Raw genomic sequence first — 16,465 nt, forward strand, 5'->3', positions numbered from 1 at the left:
CGTTGCTTCCTCCATTTCCATTACCATTCTTGGTGCCATTGTGATTGTGCGAGCTACCTCCTCCATGAGTATGCTGAAAATGTCCTCCCGGTCTAGGGGTAAAACGTGGCTTCTGTTGAGCTCCTGAATTGTACTTTCCTTGTCCATACTTCCTCTTGCGATTCTCAATTTGTTGCTGCTTCCCTTCAATCATAAGAGCACGATCTACCAACTCCTGGTAGTTGTTGAAGGTGGCTACCATCAACTGCATGCTCAACTCATCATTCAGTCCTTCCAAAAACTTCTCTTGCTTAGCTGCATCCGTAGCAACGTCATCTGGGGCATAACGTGCTAGCTACTAAATTCCTCCACATACTGGCCAACTGTCCGTCCTCCTTGGCGCAAGTTGCGAAACTCACGCTTCTTCATGGCCATAGCTCCTACTGAAACATGTGCAGTACGAAAAGCCTGCTGAAACTGGTCCCATGTGACAGTGTCTACTGGGAAAGTGGCTGTGAAATTCTCCCACCATGATGCTGCGGGTCCTTCTAACTGATGTGCGGCAAACTTCACCTTCTCTGTATCTGTGCGTCCTGCTGTGGTCAACTCCCTAGCTGTCTTGCGGAGCCAATCATCTGCTACTATCGGCTTGGTGCTACTGGAAAACACCGGCGGATTCAGCCTAAGAAAATGGGCTAAGTGGTCAACAGGTGGTGGTGGTGGTGGTGGTGGGTTGTTGTTGTTCCCCTGATTCTGATTCTGGACTAGCAACTGCATCAATGTGTTCTGCTGCTGGATCAACTGGGTGAGCTCCAGTGGAAAGGTAAATCCGGGGTCACGTCTCGGAGGTATCTGAGGGTTTAGAAAAGATGAGATATAAGAATAGAGGGGGTCTAAAGAGAAAACACTACCCATATGCACATGAGGCAAAACAAACAATTCACCTCAATCAATCAAACAAGGGCATACAATCGATCTATCTATCGCAAAAGTGCTCGGACTACTATATTTACATGGTGGACTACTACTACTGATGAGGTGGTCTACTAGAAATATTCTACGGTCGTTGACTCCATGATATCTGCTCCAGATCATCAACATAGTCATCATCGCTACTATCTGGTTCCGAATCGGTGCCGTCGATGATGATGTAATGTTCCGGGCTAATTTCCTTGGGTTCTTCGTCTTCATCTACTGGCGTAGGGTCTCCCATAAATATTCCAATCTTCTTGATCAGGTCGTCATTCTTCTCCACCAATACTTCAATTTCTTCTTCATAATCTTCACGTGTAGCCTTGAGTTCTTCCTCCAGTTCCTTGATTCTAGTCTTAGCCTTCTTCAGATCTATCATGTCGGCGCACATCTGGTTCTCCTGTCGTCGAATGTGCTGGTTTAACTCCTGGATAAAAGCTGCGATTGATCTATCCTTCCTGGTGCTGATCATCTCCCAGTGCTCATCTCAGCGCCCACAAATCTGGTAGATAGTATCCTTGAGGTCCTTGCAGTAGACTTCTCCAATGCGTCCCATGGCGATGTGAGCTGCCATGCTCTTTCCTAGACTCCAAGTTGGTGCATCAAAAGAAAATTCTATGGGCTCAGTGACTGGCATGAACGTCCTTCCTGGAACTTGAACTTGAATCATCCAGCGCTCTTCTTCAGGTAAAGTGGCGTTGTAGGTTCCCGTGAAGCTTGGTACTCCTATGTTCAGGTATCTAGTGACTTCCTTCAAGTGTCGTCCAAAGGGTGTATCTTCATCCGGTTGTGTGAACTTGTTCCTTGTATCCGCCATCCTAAAGAGTAGAAAATATGAGAGGTCAGAAGAGAAGAGAGTGAATAGTGATCCAGGTCTCTAACTTAGTGGTCGTGTCCTACAGTCAGTGTGTGCTCTGATACCATCTCTGTAGCGACCAGACCTCAAACAGTCTGATCTCTGTGCTCTGGTGTCATCCCTGGATCAGTAATGCTGACACCACACAGTACTCGGAGGATTTATAACAGAGTAGCAATCACACACTTATTACATCGAGTGTCTCAAAAGAGAACTTATTACAATAAATATGGCTTAAGGTCATCTAATAACGATAACAGCAGAAGGCTTGGAAGATAAGTGAGTCCATCAACTCCAACGGCATCACTGAGTATAGAACCACGACCTAAAAACTCCTTAATCGTCGTTTGAAAAGTCTGCAATGTTAACGTTGCAGCTCGAAAACGGGTCAGCACATGGAATATGCTGGCAAGGTAACACATAGAGAGTAATGGAATGAAACAGCTATACTATATGCATATTTGGCTGGTGGAAAGGTCTATGGTTACAGTTTTGCGTAAATCCAATTTTTCCCTACTTCAAAGGAATAAAATTTAATTACTATCATGGTGGTTGTTAAACATTGAGAATGGTTGACAACATTCTCAATCCCAATTAAAAATCTTCATTAAACATAACCCAACAAAATTAATTTAGAGTAACATGTTGAGATGATAATCCAAGTACTAGATACTCAAGATGTCCATAACCGGGGACACGGCTAACCATGATTAGTTTATTACACTCTGTAGAGGTTTGCGCACTTTTCCCCACAAGACTCGATCGCCTCTGTTTAGTTTCTCGCACTACATGGTGTTTGAGAAGACGGATGACCAAGACATAGTCTTTCAGAAGCGCTAGCACCTTACGATCGGGTAGACCGTACCACCTACATCCCCTACATCTGCTAGTCTACCACTGTAAGAGTTCGCACAACTTAGTCAACTATGCTGGAGCCCATAATAGCTTGTGGCTGCACACGGAAGTTTCTAGTATGAATAGTCTCATGATCCCTTTGAGCCTGAGTGGCGGTCCAAAAGAAAACAGGCAAGTCCTGGAATACCCAGGTGCCTCAATCCACCCAGATGTGTGTTTAAGTTGCCACCTTAGATAAACCATTAATTAACAATCGCACATCTGTCATGGATATCACTCACCCAATCCACGTCTACTAGCATAGCATGGCATAATAAGCAAACGTAGAAATAACTCCCAAAGGTTTGATAATAAACAGGTAATAGGTACTACCTCATCTACTTCCCATCCCACAATTTAATTAGATCCTAATCATGCAATGTGTGAGGATTGATCTAATGCAATAAAACTGGGTAGTAGAAAAGGTATGATCAAAGTGTTACTTGCCTTGCTGATGATCCGCGAAACCTAACGATTCGAAGTAACAGGCGGCGTACTCCGGATATTCTATCGCAGACAAACAACAAGCATACAATAAGTACTCATCTAATGCACAGATAAAACTCAAATAAGAGATCTAACCAGAAGGTTCAAGCCGCACAAGGTGAACATTTATTTGGGCCCTAAATGCAATTTTGAAAAATGCACTTTTTTCCTAAATTCAAATAAAACACCGAAAAACTCTGAAATAAAATCTTATTTGATTTTTTATTAAATCCTCAATATTTCTTTATTTTGGAAAAGTCATTTTATTCCCTCTCTCATATTTTTGTAATAGAAATAATTGATGATAAAATAAATAAAATCAAATGATCCTATTCTCAAAATTTGAGAAAACTCAAATATGAAAATAATGAAATCCCCAACTCTCTCCGTGGGTCATTGAATTGCGTAGAATTTCTAGGATCAACGAAAATGCAAAGTAAAATATGATATGCATGATGATCTAATGTATAACATTCTAAATTGAAAATTTGGGATGTTACATTGAACTCCTGGACTTGGACCCGGTAGTTGTAGGTCTTGTTGGCTCAGAGCTTGATGACATGTGGAAAACAGCATGATGTATATTCAACTCTCCGTCTTCTACTGGAAAGCCTTGGGGTGACGAGCATGTTTATATCTTCAATGTCTCCAATCATGACATAGAACCTGTGTGGCACCTGATCTGCTGGCTCATGCCCAATTATGGGCTTGCAGCCAACCCTGAGCATAGGCTTCGCCATCTCCTCGATCCTTCCCAGCACGTCGAGTGTTGCCAGCTACTTGTTCTCTGAGATGATAGTCATCGGTGTCCTCCACGCCTTTGACGACATGGACTTCTTGATCGGCTATATCCCACTTCGTCTTTATCACCTTGTCAGTTCAGAAGACAAGAGTAAGACACATTGATGCAATGGCCTTGGTTATAGAATAGGGCATTCCCATGATCATAGAACTAATATGTGTAATGGGAATTGTCATGATCAGTGCAATGTGCATTGCCATGATAGATGCATTGATCATGGCAATGCACATTGCACAGGTTAGTGCACTGAACATATTGTAAGCATGTAGCATGGACGAAATCAATTCATGCAAATTGAATTGAATCAATTGGATTCAAATTGAAAGGGTTCAAATCAGATATTAGTGAAAAAACTAACAACCCAAAAATTGCATGTGCATTGGTCGAAATTTACTTACCGCCTATGCTGGAGCAGTTGCCGCTGGAGGTAGGGATGGAGTCTTGCAGTTGGATCCAACCAAAGCAGGTACACCGAAACAGCGACGAGGATGACCCGGCCAATGCACGACCTAGTAGCAATATCCTCATCGCTACCGATGTCTCACTCTGTGTCATGCCTGCACCCAAGGAACCGATCACCATCGTCGATGTATCGGCCTGTGTAGCATAGGATTAGGCCGGAGCAAGCGGAGAAAACCCTCACATTGGGGGGGGGGGTAAAAATCCCCACCCCGAGCATGCTTGATATGCCGCGCCCGCCGATGAACTTCCTATAACCACACTCATGGGTGGGTCAATGAACAGCGACCACGACCTACTACAGAAGCGGGAACTTGATAGCCACGAGCAGATCAACACCCTCTCTAATAGTGGCGTCGACGAGCCAACGGTTGTGGTTTGGGTTGCCACAGGGGATGTGAGGAGGACACAACGATGTGTACTAGTGATGTCTACTACGCAACCTTCTTCTTGTAGACTCATGTTGGGCCTCCAAGCGCAGAGTTTTGTAGGACAGTAGCAATTTTTCCTCAAGTGGATGACCTAAGGTTTATAAATCCGTGGGAGGCGTAGGATGAAGACGATCTCTCTCAAACAACCCTGCAACCAAATAACAAGGAGTCTCTTGTGTCCCCAACACAACCAATACAATGGCAAATTGTATAGGTCCACTAGTTCGGCGAAGATATTGTGATACAAGTCTAGTAATGGATAGTAGATATAGGTTTTTGTAATCTGAAAAAATAAAAACAACAAGGTAACTAGTATCAAAAGTGAGCGAAAATGGTATTGCAATGCTTGAAAACAAGGCCTGGGGTTTATACTTTCACTAGCGCAAAGTCTCTCAACAATGATAACATAATTAAATCGTATGGAAATCCCTGAACGTGCGACAAAGAGTCACTCCAAATTTTCTATCGGAGAATGTAGGATGAAAACGTGCATCAACCCCTATGCATAGATTACCCCAATGTCACATCGGAAATCCACGAGTTGAGTACCGAAAAATACATCAAGTGAATCAATAGGACATCCCATTGTCACCACAGATATTCCATCACAAGACATACATCAAGTGTTCTCAAATCCAATACTCAATCCAACATAACGAAACCTTAGAGAGCAAGACTCAATTCATCACAAGAAGGTAGAGGGGGAGAAACACCATATGATCCAACTATAGTAACAAAGCTCGCGGTACATCAAGATCGTGCCAAATCAAGAACACGAGAGAGAGAGAGAGAGATCAAACACATAGCTACTGGTACATACCCTCAGCCCCGAGGGTGAACTACTCCCTCCTCGTCATGGAGACCGCCGGGATGATGAAGATGGCCACCAGTGATGGTTTCCCCCTCCGGCAGGGTGCCAGAACGGGCCCCCGATTGGTTTTTCGTGGCTACAGAGGCTTACGGCGGCGGAACTTCCGATCTAAGTTTCTTTTCGAAGGTTTCTATATTTATAGGAATTGTTGGCATCAGAAACAAGTCACGGGGGTTCCCAAGGGCCCCACAAGCCCTTAGGGTGCGCCCAGGGGGTAGGACGCGCCCCTGAGGCTTGTGGTCTCCTCGGGACTCTTCTGGTCCAGTTCCGGTGCTGGGTCTCTTCTGGTCCATAAAAAATCACCATAAATTTTCAGCTAGTTTGGACTCCGTTTGATATTTCTTTTCTGTAAAACTCAAAAACAAGGAAAAAACATAAACTAGCACTGGGCTCTAGGTTAATAGGTTAGTCCCAAAAATAATATAAAATAGCATATTAATGTATATAAAACATCCAAAATAGATAATATAATAGCATGAAACAATCAAAAATTATAGATACGTTGGAGACGTATCAACTGGCCATTAGAGAAACCGAAGGGGCAGCGAGAGTGAGATAGTATGTGGTGCGAATGGGGGCAGTGAGGGCGACAGAGAGAGAGGGGAGTTATGAGACGTCATGTCCGTCTCCCGCGCTTTTTACTCAAGCGTGCAAGCAAAAGGCATGCGATGGTCACTAGAGCCTGGCTCATAAAAACGGCTAATCCGGTCGTTCCCCCACATCCTGGCCAGGGAATGCTTTAAACTTGGAGCTGGCCAGAAAATAGATGCAATCCAGCCAACTAAATATGCCATTTTTGCACTCGGAGGGTCTGGTTGGGCTTCCTACTGGCTACCAAATGTTTTCTAAGTCAATCTGTGAACATAGGTCCACATGCACTCGATAGTAAAATCTAAAAGTAGCAAAAATTCAAAAATTGCATTTTTATACAACCATGGTTGAGTGTGTCTACTCACGCGCGAGGTCTTGCAAAAAATGACATCTTTTGTGTTCATGGGAGCAAAAAATCAGACCTCAAAAATACTTTTTGTTTTGTTTTGTAAGCATGGTTTTGTTTTTCTATCCACAATATCAAGAATTTCATTTCTTCATGAAACCACACATGAGTATAAAATTCAACCATACTTGTTAAAATATATTTAACTTATTTGTGTTTTTCTGATCTAAATGTTTCTCCGCCATACATGTACACCTAGCAGCTAGGCATCCACTATCATAAAAGCAATTTCCTATAAGTATTGGAGCATCTATGACTCTTTCTTAAGTGATGCTCCAATATAGGATATTTCCCTAGAGCAAATGATTTATTTTTCCATGGTTTTTTTGTAGACATGAAATTTGTAAGAAATATTTCTATGATGCTTTGAATTGTAGAGTCAGTTGTAAAACTTTCTATAGGGCTATCTCTTTTCTTTGGCATTTTGGAGAATTCTAAGGCACCACAATGCCTAGCCAAATCTAGACGAATCTGCCGGAGGCAAACGTCGACCAGATACAAATAAATATGCCAAGGACAAGCGTCGACAGATCCAAGTAGCAGTCAAAGACACACTTCCACACACCCTCCATTAACACCAAACGCACCGTTGGAGTGGGGATACAACGATGAAGATATTAATCTGACTCTGAGATGTTGTCGCCTCTCCATAAACACCAAGACTACCTAAAGAAAGAATGGAATCCTTCCGCTAGCGATGAGTTGTCGCGCCTCCAAGACCCATAAGGCCGTCGAAGCGTGGGACGGACCGGCGTCGACACCCACCAGATAGGCGGAAACCCTAATTGTTGGAGGTCGCCTATAGAGGAGGAGGGAAACACGCACTTAATGGATTATTGATGTAGTTTAATATATCACATAAATAAACACATACACGGATTAAAACACACACCAGTGCAGGCTAGTGCAAACGTGTTGGATGCACATGTGTGTCCTTGTCTTTTCGGCGCTGGTGCGAAGAAAAAGGAAGCAACTCGGCGGCGATTATGCAGTGGTTGAAGATTATGACCTACTTGGGTCTGGTTACAGATTCTTGTGTTATGGGGGTCTTTTTGCAAGGTTCAGGAATAATGACACAAAGCTTTGGAGGTCTCCATGTGTTACTACTGGTTGTTTTTAGGGTGCTTTCTATTTTTCTAGTTTTTTGTGCGTGTCTTAGTGTGTGCTTGTACGAACTAAAAACTTTGTATTATTCAATGATTTGAATGCAAGAATACTTTCTTTTTCTAAAAAGAAAGCACGCACCAGTACAGACAATGTACTTCGACGACGGTAAGAGCAATTCCAGTGGGGTGACCCATTTTGTTCGTTTGGGTTATCCGGACATAAAACTTGGCCTAATGAGGCGACCCAAACGGACGCGCATGTCCGCTCGCTGTTCGTCTCCAACCCAAACCTGACCCAAATCTGAGAGTGGGCACGAGCTGGGCAACTCCACGACCGCAGCAGCAAGTAGCGAGGCCACCGGTGCAGCCTGCCGCCGTGCTCACCGGCGAGGCCGCCGACGCAGGATGCTCACCGGCGCCACCTGCACGCTGTCATTCTGTTGCCCGCGGGGCTAGAGCTCGTGTTGTGCGACGACGGCGGCTGGATCTCGCGTCGTGCAGTGGCGACGGCTAGAGCTCACGTCATGCGGCCGCGGCTCGAGCTCGCGTCCTGCACCGGCGGCGACTGGATCTCGCGCCGTGCGGTGGCGGATGGATTTCGCGTCGTGCGTCAGCTGGATGTCGCGTCGTGCGGCAGCTAGATCTCGCGAGTGGGCGGCAGAGAGAAACGGCGGTGCGAGAGGGAGTGATGAAGGAGCGGCGCGAGGAGGGGTTGTAGGGGAACGTAGTAATTCCAAAAAAATTCCTATGCACACGCAAGATCATGGTGATGCATAGCAACGAGAGGGGAGAGTGTTGTCCACGTACCCTCGTAGACCGAAAGCGGAAGCGTTATGACAACGCGGTTGATGTAGTCGTACGTCTTCACGGCCCGACTGATCAAGCACCGAAACTACGGCACCTCCGAGTTCTAGCACACGTTCAGCTCAATGACGATCCCCGGACCCCGATCCAGCAAAGTGTCGGGGAAGAGTTCCGTCAGCACGACGGTGTGGTGACGATCTTGATGTTCTACCGTCGCAGGGCTTCGCCTAAGCACTCCTACAATATTATCGAGGATTATGGTGGAAGGGGGCACCGCACACGGCTAAGAGAACGATCGCGAAGATCAACTTCTGTGTCTAGAGGTGCCCCCTGCCCCCATATATAAAGGAGCAAGGGGGAGGCCGGCCGGCCCTTGGGGCGCGCCAAGGAGGGGGGAGTCCTCCTCCTAGTAGGAGTAGGACTCCCTTTTCCTAGTCCAACTAGGAAGAGAGAAGGGGGAAGGAAAGGGAGGGAGAGGGAAAGGGAAAGAGGGGCCGCGCCCCCCTCCCCTAGTCCAATTCGGACTCCTCATGGGAGGGGGCGCGCCACCTCCTGGGCTGCTGCCCTCTCTCTCCCCTCAGGCCCACTAAGGCCCAATACTTCCCCGGGGGTTCCGGTAACACTTCCGGTACTCCGGTTTTCTCCGAAATCACCCGAAACACTTCCGGTGTCCGAATATAGCCATCCAATATATCGATCTTTATGTCTCGACCATTTCGAGACTCCTCGTCATGTCCGTGATCACATCCGAGACTCCGAACAACCTTTGGTACATCAAAATATATAAACTCATAATGAAACTGTCATCGTAACGTTAAGCGTGTGGACCCTACGGGTTCGAGAACAATGTATACATGACCGAGACACGTCTCCGATCAATAACCAATAGCGGAACCTGGATGCTCATATTGGCTCCTACATATTCTACGAAGATCTTTATCGGTCAGACCGCATAACAATATACGTTGTTCCCTTTGTCATTGGTATGTTACTTGCCCGAGATTCGATCGTCGGTATCTCAATACCTAGTTCAATCTCGTTACCGGCAAGTCTCTTTACTCGTTCCGTAATACATCATCTTGCAACTAACTCATTAGTTGCATTGCTTGCAAGGCTTAAGTGATGTGCATTATCGAGAGGGCCCAGAGATACCTCTTCGACAATCAGAGTGAGAAATCCTAATCTCGAAATACGCCAACCCAACAAGTACCTTCGGAGACACCTATAGAGCACCTTTATATCACCCAGTTACGTTGTGACGTTTGGTAGCACACAAAGTGTTCCTCCGGTAAACGGGAGTTGCATAATCTCATAGTCATAGGAACATGTATAAGTCATGAAGAAAGCAATAGCAACATACTAAACGATCAAGTGCTAAGCTAACGGAATGGGTCAAGTCAATCACATCATTCTCCTAATGATGTGATCCCGTTAATCAAATGACAACTAATGTCTATGGTTAGGAAACATAACCATCTTTGATCAACGAGCTAGTCAAGTAGAGGCATACTAGTGACACTCTGTTTGTCTATGTATTCACACATGTATTATGTTTTCGGCTAATACAATTCTAGCATGAATAATAAACATTTATCATGATATAAGGAAATAAATAATAACTTTATTATTGCCTCTAGGGCGTATTTCCTTCAGGGGCATGGCGGCGTCGGCGCCACTAGTTGGAGGAGACGGGTCGAGCAGGGGCTCCGTCCGCGTGTGTCCGCATTTGTGTCCCGCGTTGGATACATCCTCCGTCGGCGCATGTCCGCGACATGTCCGCTGTGCGGACGGGCGACCCAAATGGACAAAAAACGACAAAATCAGTGTCCGTTTGGGTCACTCCATTGGAGTTGTTCTAAGAGCATCTCCAGCCGCGTCCCCCAACAGGCCCTCCCCAGGCGTTTTTGCCGCGCCGGCGCCGAAAAAACGGCCCATTCGCGCCCCCAGAAGCCCGTTTTTCGCCGGCTTGGGCCGAAACTTGTGCCGGCGAACCCAGGCTGAACCCGGCGCCCTGGGGGGCGCCTGGGGCGCCGGCACAAGTGAAAAGGGCGCGTGGGTCCGTCCTGTCGGCGAGGCGGGAGCCTCTTCCCGCCGTTTCTTCCCACTTTTCCCCACTTTCCTCCCATACTCTTCCTTCCTCCCGCCAATCTCCCTCCCACTCGCCTCTCATCAGGCTGCCATGCCACCGAAGAATTACGTCGCCCCCCTGCACGGCGGCAACCGCGACCGCCTCCGTCGCCCAGCCGAAGCAGAGGAAGCCGAGGGCGCCGCCGATCAAGCCGCCGGGCATGTCAAATGCCGAGTGGAGGACGGAAGTTCAGCGGCGGGAAGCTATCACCGCCGACCGGCGGAACAGGGCCATCGCCAAGAAGGCCCGCGACAACGTGGCGCGCGCGGCTGCGGCTACCTCATCGGCGGACCAAGCCGAGGCCGAGGCGACTCGTGCGGGGATGATGAATCCACCCGGAAGCCACGCCCAGTACGCGCCCTGGGGCCAGCAAGGCGTAGGCTCTCCGCAGCCATGGGGATCGCCCTCGCCGGGCTACGCCGACGGGGACGCGCATGGTGGGTTCAACCCAAACGTCACCTTCCCCATGGATACCCGGCCCAGCACACACCCTCTCCCGCCTTCGCCGGCGTGCAGTACCCTCCATACAACTATTCGTCGCCCGCCTACGCTTCCTCCCCGACGCCCTAGCTACGCCGTGGCCCGCTGCCTTTCTCGCACCTCGGCGACACCGACGAGACCGAGGCCGACATGGACGACATCATCGCGACAGGTTCGGCCGCGGCCACCGCGTCTCCCGGGTTCGCCACCCAGGACGAGGTGGTGGATCTCAGCGGTGGCATGGACGGCGAGCTCGGCTACGTCTACGGCGAGGACGAGCAGGAGGAGCAGGAGGAGGAGGACGACAACGACAAGGAGGAGGAGGAGGACGACGACGAGGAGGAGGAGGAGGACGACGACGACGAGGAGGAGGAGGAGAAGGAGGAGCCGATGTCTGTTCCGGTGAAGGGGCGCAAGAAGAAGAAGCACGCGGCTAGGTCAAGTGAGCCGCGCATCAAGTGGGCGTCCAAGGAGGAGGAATGCCTCGCCGAAGCATGGAAAGTCGTCTGCCTCAACCTGACGACCGGCACGAACCAGAGCATTGACACGTACTGGGACCGCATTAAGGCCGAGTTCGACGAGCGCAAGCTCGTCGACCCCTACTTCAAAGGCGTCTACATGCAGCGCGGCTCCAAGGCGATGGTGAACCATTGGGCGTATCCAGGGGCGTGCAACAAATGGCATGGGGTCGTCGAGGAGGTCGCGGCTCGCTCGGAGAGCGGCGCCAGCGTTGAGAATCAGGTATGCCCCGCCGGTCTCCCGCCTCTCTTCGCCGTGTACGCGCGCCAACTGTTTGTTTCTCCGCGCAGTTGCTGCACATGTTCGCCCTGTACCGACAGAGCAACAGCGACGCCGAATTCAAGTATCTCCACGTCTACAAGCACATTGACAAGTGCGAGAAGTGGGCGGAAGTTCGGCGCACCCTCGACAAGGCCAAGGAGACCTACAAGCCGGACGCGCCGACTCCTGACGCATCGGAAGGGCGACCGGACGGCAACAAAGTTGCCAAGAAGGGGAAATACGCCGACGCGGCCATCGCTCGAGTGCAGAGTCCATCGAGCACTGCCTCGCCGACGCGCAGGCCCGGGCCGTCCTTCGTGAAGAGAAGACCGAGGCGCGGTGGTCGGCGTTGATGTCGAGCAGCGTCGTCAAGTTCGACCTGCTCCGGACGAACGTCACTGCGAAGAAGAGAAACATCGACCTGGCTTTCCTGCTGGGCGGGGCGGACATGCTCCAGAGCACCGACGAGGCGGTCAAGGCATGGTACTTGGCGGAGTGCGGCCTTGTCCTGAACCAGCTTCCCTCGACAAGGCCGCCGACGCCGACGCCGACGCACACGCCGCCGCCGCCGCCAAGCCCGCGTGATGACGCCTCCACGACGCCCAGCACCACCGAAGCCGCGCCGACACCACCCAGCGCAGAAGCAGCTCCGACACCGCCAAGCCCGCACATGCCAACGCCGCCGACGCCTGGGGCAGAGCCCGCCGAGTGATGCTTGTGCACGCGAATTTCTGCCGCTCTATTTTTTTGTACGCCGAACTGTGGCTTGCGATCGCCCGACTTGTGGCGTCTTTTGTGAGCGGGAACGACCAAGTTTAAATTTTTCGCGTCCTGAGGACGGCGCCTGGGGGCGTGACTGGGAGCTAGGTCGCCCCAAGGACCGAACTAGCGTCGGTTCGCCTTTAGACCGCTTTTTTTTAGCATCCTGGGGGGCAAACGGCTGGAGATGTTCTAACAGTCCTGACCGAACAACCCAACTCACGCACGTCGCAACGCAACGTCAACGTGACCCAGTCCGGGCCTGGACGTGCATCACCAGTTCACCACAACCCCATCGCATATATAGAAACTAGAAAAAGCCGTGGGGACGGCTTGGCCATCGGAGAAACCACGTGCACCATCACCCACGAAACTTCCCCATCCGTGTTCAGTGGCACATCACACATTGACCGGACCCGAAACGCATCCTTCCATGCGTTCCACGCCACCACATTTCCGCTTTAATTTCCTCCAAATTCTTTCCGTCGAAAAGAAGGCACCGCAAAATCCCCGTCGGAGGGAGCCAAAGCGGCGACGCGACTCGCAGAAAAATACTATAAAGGAAAAGAGGCAACGCGCCGGATATTCTCCGTATTTTTTATCAAGGGTCACACACACATAGTACATGGGCTCTCCTCCTCGGCGGCGCAGCTGTTCCTCCATGGCGTGCGGCGGTACCCGCATGGAGTGGTCCGAGCTGCCCGCTGACCTCGTGCTCGCCGTCTTCGCGCTGCTCCCCTCCGACGCCGACCGCGTCCGCTTCCGCGCCGTCTGCCAGAGGTGGGCCGCCGTGGCGGCGTTCTGGCGCCCGCGGCCGTGGCTCGTCGGCTCCCGCACCGACCGCTCCGGCCAGGGCGCCGCCATGTCGTCCTTCTGGCTCTCCCAGGCCGGCCGCCTCGTGCCCTTCGCTGCCGCCGTGCCCCCCGGCCTGGAGTACCTCTCCTCCTCCCACGGCTACCTCGTGCTCTCCGACCCCACGGCCGTCCCCAAGGCGATTACGCTGGTCAACCCCGTCACCGGCCGGCGCATCCCGCTCCCTCCCATCGCCTTCTTCAAGAGGTGGCACGACGTGGCCACCGTCGTGCTGTCGGCCGATCCGGGCGGGGCCACCGAGTGGGCCGCGGTGGCCGCCGGCTTCCCGGCCGACCGCATCGCGTACTACAGCTCCGCCACGGGAGCCTGGACGCCCCTGGCTTTCAGCGCCGCCGGGTACGCCGGGGTCGAGCACTACAGGGGGCGGTTCTACGTGGCCTTCAAGAATCAGCTCTGCGTCATCTGCGAGCTTGAGTGCGGCGCGCCCCCTGCCGTCATCCCGCTCGAGCACGTCGAGGGCGACGGCGGCGGCGGTGGATCCGACGACGACGAGCTGGTCCCAGGAAGCGGCAGGTCCGTCGCCCTCGACTCGCACCTGGTGGAGTGCGACGGCCAGCTGCTGCTCGTGTCGGTGCGCGACGAGACGGACTACAACTCGGACAACGACATTGGCGCGGGCGACGCCGACGCCGACGACGAGGGCAGCAGCGCCGGCGGCGGCAGCACGCGCGTGGTCGAGGTGCACAGGGTGGAATTAGTCGGGGACGGTGCTGTGCGGCTGGTGCGGGTGGAGGACCTCGGCTGGCACGCTCTGTTCCTTGGCCGGAACCAAGCGTTCGCGCTCTCGACGGCAGACTTCCCGGCGTGCCGCGTCAACTGCGTCTACCTCTTGGACAGGCAGGGCCACCCTGACGGGGTCGTCAGGGTGGTGAACATGGAGAGCCAGTGGGCGCGCCTCGAGGAGACCATCTACCCCGACGACGGCCGGCGAGGTTTGCCCTCGGTCGGCTGGGCTCGCCGTGGCTGGTTCTTCCCGAATAATTAAGCCTGTAATTAACTGCTATCGTTTCAACATTCATACTTCAAACTACGATTTTTGTGAGGGTTATGAACCTTGAGCATTGTTAACACCGTTAATTTATTTGACATCACTCACACATGTTATTGTTAAATCAAATGGGTACATACCATTCGGTTCCGGTTTTTAGATGTATTTTTCTTTTAGACGTATCGTTCTTCCTCCTCTCGAAGGAAAGGCGATCTTGCCAGCGCCCCGTCCGCAGGGAGTTCCTCCGCCGCCGCCGACGACCTCAGTTGTCACGGGGGCATTAGCATTAGCAGGTGAGACCCATCTGATGAATGACACGTGGCATTCACAAATCACAAAGTATCTAATCTCTTTCCCCTCCTGATTTTAAGTGGGAATGGGGGATGCTTTGTGATTTGTAAATGCCATGTGTCATTCATCAGGATGGGTTTCGCGTGAGACCTGGTTTCATAGAATTCTTTTCTGGAAGGGGGAGAGGGTTTTAGATCAAAGTAGCTTAGTTTTTAGACTGTTCATCGTCTTGGATTCGGCAGCGGCGATGATGCGCTGAGTAAAGTTTCTTCAGATACTACTCCGACACAGGAACGAATGCAGATTGGAGATTACCCGGTGTCCACATAGAAGAATGCATGCCTACATGACAAATAATTCAATGATCTACACACTAAATCAATGGGTTACATTAAACGAGTTTAAATTAGACCCGGTGTCGGTGACACCGGCTAGCTCTACATAGCTACGCCCCTGCTCCGACAACGCGATCGGTTCTATAGTTAGGGATGCATTTGGAATTCAGTGTTCAAACAAGAATGATGCGGCGGTGGTGGCATCCTAATGATGGACCTGTGTCCTCGGGCTTCATCATTGCGACGGCATTTGCTTCAGCCCCAGCGTGGAGCTTAAAAGGTGGCGTGGTCGCGGGCGTCATAGGCGCGAGATGACATGGTGGTGGGCGCGGCAGCCGCGGTGGCGTTCCGGTGGGGCGACAATGTTTTGGCGGGGTGTGCAGTGAAGTTTCAAAGATTGCTAGCCTGTCAAAAAGATACGATAAAATGATATTTTCGTAAACCCGTGGGAAGAAAATGTCACTTCTACGGGATCCTCTGAAGTTAAGGACATTTTACGGGCATTTATTTTAGAGATAGGGGAGTTTTTGGAGTTGCTCTAACACTATTTTCGATAGTATTTCAAAATCATACATTTAGTGAATCATTATTGAGATATATAATTACTCCATAACTATTTAGAGAAAATATAAGAAGCGACGTAAGCAGGTTACAAAAGTTGACACGTTATATTTTTACCGAGTTGAAAAAAGAAAAGAGAAGCAGATAATGAGCCGGCACAATATCTTAAGGTTGACAAAGTCATAATATGCACACCAGTGCAAGTCTACGACTTGAATCCTGATAGGTTTGATTTCACCACTGAAAGGATCGATATGGTTGACTAGAGGGGGGGGGAGTGAATAGGCAACTAACAATTTTTAGCTTTTCTTTAGCAATTTAAACTTTGCATCAAAATAGGTTGTCTAGACATGCAACTAGATGAGCAACCTATATGATGCAACACGAATAGGAACACAAGCAAGCAAGATATATGAAACAAATAAACTACACAAGTAAAGGCACGAGATAACCAAAAGTGGAGACGGTGGAGACAAGGATGTGTTGCCGAAGTTCCTTCCCTTTGAGAGGAAGTACGTCTCCGTTGGAGCGGTGTGGAGGCACAATGCTCCCTAAGAAGCCACTAGGGCCACCGTAATCTCTTCACGCCCTCACACAATGCGAGATGTCGTGA

General features: G+C 50.3%; 1 protein-coding gene across 1 annotated transcript; it reads left to right on the plus strand.

Annotated features, from left to right (window-relative positions):
- Nucleotides 1-13,352: 13,352 nt before the first annotated feature.
- Nucleotides 13,353-14,768, plus strand: LOC123123986 (uncharacterized). Its single transcript, XM_044544701.1, has one exon. The coding sequence runs from the start codon at nt 13,430-13,432 to the stop codon at nt 14,660-14,662; it is 1,233 nt and encodes a 410-aa protein (XP_044400636.1). The 5' UTR covers nt 13,353-13,429; the 3' UTR covers nt 14,663-14,768.
- The last annotated feature ends 1,697 nt before the right edge of the window (nt 14,769-16,465 follow it).

This window comes from Triticum aestivum, chromosome 1A (assembly GCF_018294505.1).
Source record: "Triticum aestivum cultivar Chinese Spring chromosome 1A, IWGSC CS RefSeq v2.1, whole genome shotgun sequence".
NCBI lineage: Eukaryota > Viridiplantae > Streptophyta > Magnoliopsida > Poales > Poaceae > Triticum > Triticum aestivum.